The 11253-nt window shown below is 46.9% G+C and overlaps 2 protein-coding genes across 2 annotated transcripts; one reads left to right on the top strand and one right to left on the bottom strand.

Annotated features, from left to right (window-relative positions):
• Positions 1-2022: 2022 nt before the first annotated feature.
• Positions 2023-3461, top strand: LAJ45_08327 (uncharacterized protein; the record flags this gene model as incomplete). Its single annotated transcript, XM_046117878.1, has 3 exons — positions 2023-2433; positions 2496-3189; positions 3256-3461. The coding sequence occupies 3 exons, from the start codon at positions 2023-2025 to the stop codon at positions 3459-3461; spliced, it is 1311 nt and encodes a 436-aa protein (XP_045968804.1).
• A 2277-nt stretch (positions 3462-5738) lies between these two features.
• LAJ45_08326 (uncharacterized protein) lies at positions 5739-10713 on the bottom strand (the record flags this gene model as incomplete). The annotated part of the gene is made up of 6 exons (XM_046117877.1): positions 5739-6382; positions 6434-6667; positions 6724-7030; positions 7085-10184; positions 10286-10484; positions 10560-10713. The coding sequence occupies 6 exons, from the start codon at positions 10711-10713 to the stop codon at positions 5739-5741; spliced, it is 4638 nt and encodes a 1545-aa protein (XP_045968803.1).
• Positions 10714-11253: the final 540 nt, after the last annotated feature.

Below are 11253 nucleotides of genomic sequence, written 5' to 3'. Positions count from 1 at the left end.
ACCTACTATTGGTATTTCCATTTTTCTGTACATGTCCCGGGATTGGAACGATCTAGGAAAGACTTATCTGGACCGCTGTTTTTCACCAATAGAACTGTAGGCCTTGCAACAAATATGTTTGGGGGCATCTATCTGTTAGGGGTTCAATACTTGGTCGTCAACGTACGCCGATATCAGGCTTACTCTATGGTCTGAATACTAATGATGATCTTAAACCCTAAGTGTTCTCACCACCGGGAATCCCGAACAAACACCGACTTTAATATATAATGGTTTGGAAATATTAAAAATTGTGCTACTTCCCAGAAAATATTCCAGAATCGCAAGAAATTAGCGCCTCGTTACTGGCCTTGAACGCCGAATTCGCACCGGCTAGTCCATTTCTTTGAGAAACTCTGCATAGTGGCACACTGCTTATCTTGAGAAAATTCATGGTGTTGTAAGTGACGTTGTGCGTGCATACCTGGACTCCAGGAAAGGAATTAAAGGATGATATGAGATACAAATCGGACGGAATCTGTGGTTATCTCGGGATTTATTTTTGCAACTCCCAAACTCGAGCCCATTCTTCTGTCTCCTTCTCAAGTATTAATAGATGTCATTGCACATATGGCCCACTCTCATTCCAGGTTGGTGGGGGGTTGCAGTGTTTGATAACCGGCCGGCAGAGGCTTGATACTTACATGCCGGGAAGATGGGTTTCACTTGGTTAAGGGTTTGAAATCTCGAATACAATCCTGGTTGGAGCTTGACATCTATTTTTTTTCCCTCCTGGATAGCCGATGGGATGCTACGGCCGGCCGATGAGTATTTTTTCGCATTCATTTAGATGTTGGTTGAGGTGGAAATTTTCCTTGTTTTCCAGTCATCATTTTTCCCTTCAATGCTCGCATCCGCGTTCATAGGATAGCATGATAGTATCTAGGCGGTTGAAGATATCAGTTGTTGCGGCTAACAGAAAAAGAGATGATTTACAGGAGGTACGGGCTGAGGGAATTATTCCGGGCATGGCGTAAGTCGATCTTGAAAAGGGCTGGGCAGCGGCTCTTCCAGCGAGAGGGTCTCGCCCAGGGACGTGGTTGATCTGATTGATTCTTGGACCTGGCAGGCCGTGAAAGAGAGGATTGGGCGACGGCAAGAAAGACGTTTTTACGACATACCGGATCAGCGTGCCACATGTGGATGATCTACACGCCCACTGCAGCCACAACACCCTGTATGCATGTTGCCGACTTGTGCAGGGTTGTGCTATGCTACTTATCTACAGATAAACGTCATTGAACATACACCTGCCGGCTACATGTGTTTTGGGATTCACAAGTATGTAGAAAGAAAGGTTATACGCTATTGATGTTACTGCTGCTGTTGGTCGGGGACGTACCTCGGAGAACGGCGCGTGCGAGCTATATACTGGCTGGATGAGTGGATTGGCAAGTATAGTAATCACAGCTTTTTCTCTACCCTCTCATCTCTTTTTTTTACTAGTATGTACAATTCCTCGATCCCTTTACTGCAGGCAGACCCTGTAATTGTTATTTGTCCATCTGGGTATATACTTCAATCGGGAACGAGGAGCCTACCGAATAATCAAAAATTTGGATCTAATCCTAATATTTCGAAACTTGACTAATAATCCCTTCTGATGTCACCACGGAAAAGGCAGTGACGATCTGCTGCTTTGCCTTACTAGTAAGACTAAGATATTACTGGATACTGGAGTAGTGGCAGGAAAAGTAATATTGGGTATAGGGATCTTCTGAATAGCTAGAGCGGGATAGCCCTGTGTGTGGGATGATAGTGGATTAAAGGTGAGAGCTTCAAAGTTATAAAGAGGTTCTAAGCCCCCCCCTCAAAGCTTCTACTCAATTCACTATATTACTACCTCATTCATACACAGTACATCATTACCAAACAGCAGCTTCTTACTCTAATTCTTTTGGCCCAATCCCTCGGCTTTTATACTCCACAGTTCCATCATTTCACTAGCCTTTTCGTACCAAACCTACCATCAAATCCACAAACATGCCTCAAATCATTTCACGAAGGGACTCTACTGACTCCGAGAATGAAACTATCACTCGAGTCTCGAACCCCCTTACCAAAGAAAGTCTCCAAGAGTCTCTCCGCATCGGTGCGGGTGCGGGTGCGGGTGCAGATGTTGGTAGCATGATTGCACCTGCAAGTCCCGTCGATGAGGACACAGCCTCGAGCTCAGAGTTCTCTGATAGCGCAACCTCTTGGGATATGTCTTGCTATCCTTCACCTAATGTGAGCCCCGTGACGAAAGTTGTGCCGGATTTTGCATTTGCATTCGACATCGATGGGGTACTTCTCAAGGGGGGCGAAGTAATTCCAGAGGCTGTGGAGGCTCTTAAGGTCTTGAATGGAAAAAACGAATTTGGGATTGATATTCCGTATATTTTTGTTACAAACGTGAGTTGTTCTTCGGCCAGACTTTATATATTTTATCAGGAAACAATACTAATGATAAATAGGGTGGTGGTAAAACTGAGGCCGAACGATGCCAGGACCTTAGCAAACAGCTCGAAACTGTTGTGTCCCCCGATCAATTTATTTGCGGACACTCTCCTATGCGAGAGATGGCTGATGTCTACGGGACCGTTCTTGTAGTGGGAGGTGAGGGTGAAAAGTGCCGGGACGTTGCCAAGACGTATGGCTTCAAGAACATCGTTACCCCAGGTGACCTCATGAAGTCGAACCCTGCCGTTACCCCATTCCGAAAACTCAAAGACTCCGAGCACAACTCTTGCAAGGAGCTTGATCTTGAAGAACTCGAGATTGAGGCTATCTTTGTGTTTGCGGACAGTAGGCATTGGGGTGACGATGCCCAGATCATTTTGGAACTCCTCATGTCTAAAAATGGGCGCATGGGGACTGTGTCAGAGACCTTTGAGGAGGGACCACCAATCTACTGGAGCCACAATGATGTAGTTTGGGCAACCAACTATGAGCTCAACAGATATGGAATGGGTGCTTTCAGGGTCTTTGTCGAGTCCATGTACAAGCACCAGACCGGAAAGAACTTGAAGACCTCGACAGCCTTTGGGAAGCCGCAGATTGGAACATATCAGTTCGCAACCCGTGTTCTTGAGCAATGGCGTGAATCTAGGTTCGGAGCCAAGGGAGCCCCGAAGACAGTTTACTTTGTTGGTGATACTTGTGAATCAGGTTCGTACCTAATCATTCCTCTATTCTCTCTTTGATCAGTACGTAGCTAACCTGGAGACGAAATAGACATCAAGGGAACAAACGAATACCACGAAACCGTTGATGAGGAATGGTACAGCATTCTAGTTGAGACCGGTGTATACGCCCCCGGATCTGTTCCCGCTCATGAGCCAAGGCAAATCGCCAAGAACGTCCTTGATGCCGTCCTCCACGGGATCAAACGCTCCCATGTGGGGGAGACCGGATCGTTAGCTAAAGATCTTGTTTTGTAAATTTATTTTCTTCTTTCCTTTGGTAAAAGTTGAACGGCTGGGGCGTTGCATATGCTTTTTCTTTCCTTTTTCTCTTTCTTAATTCTTGAGTTTTCATTTCTACACATCAATCATTCCATTTCTTATTCCCATACCCTCATATCGGGCCCGGGATCAGAGAACTGTAGGGTTACTCTGTTAGGTGGGTGCTTTGGTTTTTTAGGGCTTAATTTCGGTGGAGGACCACCGACGAGCTCTCTTTCCGATTTCACCTTTCCTTGTCTTCTTCTCCTTCTCATCCCTTTCTATCACAACTATCATTAGAGTAGAATAATTTCGGGGATATATTTTTTTACATCTTATCAGAATGGGTAGAAATACACAGTTTATTCTCTAACTTTTTAACTTTCCTCTCAATCCTTCCTCGGCGGCGGCGGTGGTTCCATGGTGAGGCATAGTTGCGCGCATACGAGGAAAATTAATGCCTCGCGAGTTGCAAAAGACGTCGGTGTAAAGTTAAAAGTTTAGTGAGATAGGTGGGGCGGACACTGCTTCTTTGGGATGGTGGGTTGTGTGGCGATCCGCCACTTCTTATTTCAACTTTAGGGCGTCGTGTGGAGTGCGGGTTGGTGTTTTTAGGTTTGGATAATTGTGGGGTGGTTTTATGTCTTACTTTAGTAGCGTTAGTTACATAATGTGGGTTGTTTTGCGGGGTAGGTTTGTTGGTTTTCATTTCATCGTTGGTTTACCAATCGACTGCATGCGTGCTCACAGTCCAAAATTCTGCTTATGATCCTCTCCTTTTGCATTGATGTCAAAACAAGACTTTTATTCTATAAAAACAGACAAGAAAAACTATAGACCCCTAACAAATATTTTCTCTACACAAATAATACTCCTGCGCGCCCCCTCCCTGTCTATCAATCGATCAAAGTCACAGCCAATCACTCACCTCGTACAGATGTCCCTTCGCCCACGATCTCCTCAACCCATGATCCCTGTAAGTATATACAAACCAGCCGGAAATGTCGTCGAGTGATATTTCGTGATCCGGGATGAGGTCGTTTCATATCACGAGGAATACATGTAAGTACATGAGGGGGAACGCGCTGGTACATGGATAAAGTATCTACACATATGAAATACATTAAGGTATGCGAATACTGTTATATATACAACCCCCCCACTCCCCCCTTTCATCTCAACACACCACGCCAAAGTGCAGATATCGCTCCCCGTTCCCCGTTTCACCCCCCCCACCCCATTCACCCCGCCAAGCAGATACATGTATTCAAAAGCAGCCAAGTAAACGTAAACGAGGGAGTAACAAAACGGTGGATGCATGCAAGCATAATGAATGATAACGTATGGATATCAAGGAGAGGTGTAAAATGTGCATGTGTGTGTGTGTGGTGTGTGTGTGTTGTGTATATCATGTAAGTAGTTATAGAGCAGCTAGAAAGGTATCAATCATATCAATAGATAGACCCAATTACCAACCCAACCCAACCCTCCATCCGTCCCTCCACGCCACCAAAGTCCCCACCCACCCCCCAAACCAACAAACCACCCTCTGTGACATTTCAGTAGTAACCAGCAGGACAGGCAAATACATCCAGAATATAGATAGACAGAATACTAACAAGTTAAATTTTTTTTTGATCACCCGCCAACAGAAACCGGACCCAAAAATAGAGTAAGGAAAAAGAAAGAAAAAAAACACCCCAGCAAAATGGAATTATAACAAGAAACCAGGTCAAACGAGATGGGTAGGTAAAAGTTAAGGAAAGAAAGAAAGTAAGTGGTATAAAAAAAATAACCCGGGTATTATCCCACCCATCCCGTCCGCGCAAGAAAACAAACAAGGAGAGAATTAGCACATTGGCCCGCATTTTTTCTCAACAAACACCGAGAGGACAAAACAAAGACTGGTCTTTTTCGTTTTCTCTTTTTTTTCTCCCACCGCACTGTTGATATTAAAAATAAAGTACGTAGTATGTATAAGTAATAAGAACGATGGGACAAAAAAAGAAAAAAAGAAGATGCTCGACCAGACGCAGAAAAAAAGCCTTAACATGATGAAACCCCAGCCTTGCCCAGTACCGCGGTGATGAGAGGAGAGAAAAGAAAGAAACCGTTAAAAGAAAAAACTCCCTCACGCGAAAATAGAAAAAAAAAGATAAAAAAGAGGTTTTTTGAGAATGATCATTAAACATGGCAAAATCGACAAGAAAAAAAAAGGACAAGAACAAGTATAGAGGCGGGAGAAGGGTCATGTAATAATCATTTCAATCATAATCATCGATTTTGGTTTCGATGTGTGTTTTGAGCTGTCTGGCTGTCACTCGACTCATCATCCCTAACCAGACGAATCGAGGATGAAGTTCCCGCAGACCCTCTTAAACCGTGAGAACTTGACGACGGCGTTGGCACCTTTCCGCTTACACTCCTCTGAGCCGCTGTAACCCTTGGTAGCCCACTCTGTACTGCTGCTCCACCCATGGAATTCCTCTTTGTTCCTGAAATCGCCCCTGCCCCTGCCCCTGCTGTGCTAGGGTTCCTCTTGACTGAACTATAACCCTTCATTGGCGATGCATTGGAGGTTTGGGTTGTTGACGACCCGTGAGTGATCCTGGGCTTAGCGGCAGGTGGGTCAGGAAGCGGCCTGGAAGAAGTCGATGTTCCATAGTTCGAGGTATTGAAGCGTTTTATCGGTGACTCGGTCGCCGTTCTTGGCCTTGTGGCCTTACGGCCAGTGATGAAGTCATGGTGCATGGCCTCATCTGGCTTAAGCCTCTTCTCCGGATCCCAGCGAAGACATCTAGCAATGAAGTCGAGGAATGCTTCATCATCACACTTCAAGACGTACTGAAGCGTCTTGGAGCTAGGTCTCCTTCGCTTGCCCTTGGACGAGACGATCATTCGCGGCTTCCCAAAAGAATCTATAAATCTATTAGCCACTGAACCAGAACGAAGAAAACAAAGCCACATACCGAAGAACAGCTTCTTCCTTGTACTTTTCTCAATCAAGTGCTTTTCGGGTGGTCCAAACACTTCCATGATGCAAGCCAGCTGCTCCTGCTCATTCTCTCCTGGGAAGATGGGGTAACCGGTAAACAACTCAGCCAAGATACATCCTAAACTCCACATATCGATCGGCATTCCATAGGTCATTCCAAGAATAACTTCAGGTGAACGATAGAAACGAGACTGGATGTACGTGTACACTAAAGTATTCATTAGTATCAATAAAAAGAAATACCAATAGAGAATATAAAGGTACCTTTCTCATGCTCAAAACAACTGCTTCCAAAATCGATGACCTTGATTTCTGAACGCATGGGATGCGCCAGCAAAATGTTCTCGGGCTTCAAATCACAATGAATGACCTTCTTTCCCTTCAACAGCACCAAACTACTCAGCATCTGCTTGGTCATCCTCCTGATGAGCCGCAGCGAGAATCCGCGGAAATCATTTGACTTGATAAACTCGTACAAGTTCATTCCAAGCAGCTCTGTCGAGATGCACAAATGTCCTCTGAAGTAAAATGACTGGGTAAAATTGATAAGACTGTGCTTGCCATGTGGATCCTATAATATACCATTAATAAAGCACTTCTCAGCCGAGGAAACATGATTGCATACCCATTCCTTCAGCTTCTGGAGGATATTAACCTCCACCAAAGCTTGCTGATGGAATCTCTTCTTGTTCCTGATAATCTTAATAGCTACCAAACCTCCAGTCTTGTGATCTACACATCTAACGACCTGTCCGAAACTTCCCTTACCAAGCACATCAACTACCTCGTATCTGTATGCCAGGTGGTCACCCTTTACTATCATATAATCACCACGCTCATCATCATATCCAAAGTTAGGCGCGGTTGTCGAGTTCAAATCACCAACGTGCTTTTTGGCATCAGAGGTTCCACAGAAATAGATTTCCTTATAATCGACGATTTCGCCGCGTTCAAAGATGTTCAAGGGGATTGAACGAAGAGCTTGAGGGGGAGAAACGCGTTCCTTTGGTGTTGCACGGCGCTTCAACTCCTCCAATTCCTGAGCCATAGCATCCAAGTTCTTTCGCTTGCTCGCTATCTTCCTCATCTCATCCTCTGCCATCAGATCGTCATGATCCATAGTGGGATCTGCATGCGCCGGCACTGCAGGTTGAGTTTTGTGTCTCATTTGACCTAAAGAATGCTTGCTGCTCAGCATTTTCGTCATTGGTCCCAAAATTGAGCTTCCAGTTGAATTTTTAGCAGGCGTCGGGGGGGCTTGTTGGGAAACCACGCTTTCCGTAGACCTTTTCTCGGATGCAATAGTCTCCTTACACCAACTTTCTGAAAGATTAACACCATTGCCAATCGAGCTTTTTCTTCTACTCTGAACTCCTCCGGAAGTAGCCACCTTCTGGATTCTCACGGGGCTTGGCGGGTGGCTCGTTGTTGCTGACCATGTGGCAGAGCTCGGAAGTTTGGGTGGCGGCATCGAATCGAACTTCTGTGCAGTATCGTATTTCTGCGGCGCATATTCCTCAGCTCTTTCTGTCGCAGCATGGCTGTGCTTACTAGAACTGCTCTTCTTCCAGCTCAAGCTCAATTTCCTCCTGATTGAGCTTGCGCTCGTAGGGGTACCCGGTGTCTCCTCAACTACTGGTGCACCCCCCACTGATTCCTGGCTCTTCCTGGATCTGCTCTTGTTATTGGTTTCCCTCGTAGCTCCGCCACCCAAAGTCACTCCAATGAGTCTTCCCTTATGATCCTTGCCCTCCCCTTCAAATTCCCCAGTCGGAGTACCCTTCGGGAGTGAGTGCGAAACATATGGGCTGATGGTCTGCCTTCCCATCCTGCTGCTTGCTGAAACCGGAATACTACTGCTTGCACTTGAGCCCGCCCTCAATGAAAGACTTGAGGGACTATCTTCAGCTGGCTGTGTGGGGTGGTTGAAAGAGCTGGTTGCTCGGTTATATGCCGCCTCTTCCCTATCCCTCCCTTTTCCAAAGAAACCAGCTTTCGATGCGGTCATCGGTGTGCTTGGCGTTTTGATACTACGTTTCGGCGGTGGCGTAAGCTCATCTGAATCTGAATGGGGGCCCAAAGCATTGACTCGAGCAATTGTCGGGGTGCTCAATGGCAACAAATTCAAAGGCGGAAGGCGCAGCGGGACAAGGTCCTTCTTCCTCAAGCTGGAAGACGAGCTCTTGGACTCTAGAGTTTGCGTTCCCTGCCCCACATTCATACCACCCAGTGTCATTCCACGTTTTCGCCGTGTTTCTCTGTCGGCCCTTGTAGTCTTCTCCGGCGACTTCTCCTTCGACGTCCTTCCCGATTTTTCAGTCTTTTCGGAAAATTTCTGCTTCTCCGGCACTGCTGGCCTCGAAGAAGCATCAGATTCCATGTCGAAGAGCTCCGGTTCTGTTGGTAAACTGTCTTTCCGCGGTCCGAAATACCCATTGGTGCTATTGCCGCTCTTCCTGCCGTTACTATTGGAGTTGTAACCTGCATCGCTAAAATTGGCAACCATAGGGGAAGCCAATTCCTTCGGCAAAGGCGGAACAGGGGGGATCTCTTCATCTCTTTCTACAGTAGCTCTAGGCGGTTTGGGTAACCGTGAGACAGCTAGATTCTGACTTAATTTCGGTTGTAAAGAACCGATGGATGTTCGCGCCGATGTGTTTGTAGACGCGGTCGATAAACCTGAACTGTAAGATTTCCTCTGGGGCTCGGGGGTTGTCCCTGAGGATGATGGTGTGACGCTTTTTCTTGGTATCATTGATGGGCTACCTGGAGCCGATCGCGCATCTTCTACGGGTAAGGGTAGGGAAGGGGGAGTTGGGGAGTGGATAGCTGAGAGGCGCTTCGCGCGCCTCGCGTCAGTAGGGCTAACTGTTCTAGCACCCAGGCCTGAGGCGTGGGGAATTGTTGAGATTCTTCGCGAGGAAGTAGATAATGGAATACCGCCCTGCTTCGTGGCTCCTAGCTTATTCAACAGACTCGGCGATTTAGGGGATTTTGGGGGGAAAGCCATCGATTGAGCACGACCATGCTCGGGAGATAGCGATGGCTTCGACTGCCCCTGATGTCGTGCAGGCGGTTGTAAAGACTTTGACTTTGCAGTCCTAGAAGATGCAGGGACCTTATAAACAGCATCAGAAGTCTTGGAGGAGTACCCACTACCAGGCACGTACTCCTTTGGAACTGGTGGTGTAAGCGAACTATTGGCCGCACTTGGCCTCCTCCGCTTTGAGCTCTCGGTATCTGTTGTTGCCATTGACTTGCGGTAAGTTGACGAAAGGGAGTTATTCGAGGATTGGTGCGTAGGCGCGTTGCTCTGGCGACGACTTCGCTGCTCATAATGGGTCGGTCCCTGACTGTTCACATTCTTATTCGAGACACTTGGTCGTCGCAAAACTGCCGGTCGGCTCTCCATTGTTGTTGGTTGAGTTCTGTGATGGTTCTCTTCCATCGCGTCTGTGTTTCCTCTCCCCCGTCTCGGTGTTGGAAATTGGCTGAGCTGCTCTGTATCGATGATACTCCTATGAATGTCCTCCAAGTTTCCTGAAGGCGAAAAATCAAATGGTTCCCCAAGGGGTTCTGCGGGTTGCTGCGTGTTTAGTGAATTCTGACCAAAAGCATAAAACGTAGTTACATTTGCCCCTGCGTGGCCGTTCGGTGGATGTAGGAAGGTTCTGGGATTGTTGTTATTGGCGAGGGCATTCGAGGAGGAGACACTAGCATTGTCACTGTAAACTCACGGGGATCCTATTAGAATCCCAGAGACTGGGATAAGGGGAAGGGGGTGGGATGCGGTGGTCCGTGTAAGACCAGACGGAGCTTAACTTACGATCTTGAATTCTGAAAGTCCAAAGCCTTATTACTCATAGGCTTCTGCTCATGACGCTGGGCACGTTGAGTAGTAGTAGTAGTAGTAGTAGTAGTAGTCTTTGGTGATGATCGAGGTTCTCGTAACGAAGGTTTCGAGCGAGGTAAGGTGTGGGAGTCCGAGGTTGTCTTGTTCAAGCGTTTCCTCTGTCTTCCATCTACTGCACAAATTAATGTTAGAAGATCTCCCCCTTCATCTCTCCTTCCTGCCGAGGGATAGTGGTGGCCACTCATACCTAATGAAATAGAACTAGTACTCGAATCGTCCCCCCGAGACGATGCAGGCGAATCCCGACGAAGGGAGTAGGTAGTTGTGGTTGTGGTTGTTGTGGTAGATGAATTGGACAAATTATTGGATGTAGGCGGTTGCTGTGAGACTCGAACCGGCATGACGAGCCACTACGGTCACCGGCAACACAAGTGTTGGTGTGGTGGGAGTGGTTAGACTGGGTAAGTGGAGGGACTACGTTAGAGGGATAGAGAGGCAGCAGCAGCAACAACAGTGAAAGGAGCTGACGTCTCTCTCTCTCTCTCTATCTCTATCTCTCTCACACTCAAAACTCACTAACTTTGTTTGTGTGGAAAGGATGGGATGGGGGTGGATGATTGAATCCGTGGAGTATGAAAAGGGGTGGGGTTGGGAGTGAACCCAGACTAGGCCTTGAACGGGTGGATAACCGTAGACGAGCGAGAGTAAATGAACGAATGAAATGGAGTGTAACGGGGGAATGAAAGTTACTAGGGTTGGGGTGTTGTAGAAAATATTTTAGGACCCTGAAAAAGAGCGGAAGGATGAAAGGAAATATTCTGGACAAGGAGTTCAGGGTCTAGAAATCCAGAATAGGTAGAAAAGAATTAACTACAATTTCCAGGGCGACGAGATGAGATGAGGAGCAGCAGCAAGCAACACACAACAACCCTTTGGGCAAG

This window comes from Morchella importuna (genome assembly GCF_003444635.1).
Source record: "Morchella importuna strain M04M26 chromosome Unknown Morimp01GS029, whole genome shotgun sequence".
Classification (NCBI taxonomy): domain Eukaryota; kingdom Fungi; phylum Ascomycota; class Pezizomycetes; order Pezizales; family Morchellaceae; genus Morchella; species Morchella importuna.
Note: the sequence above shows the minus strand (reverse complement) of the source record. Positions and strands in the feature narration are given on the sequence as shown.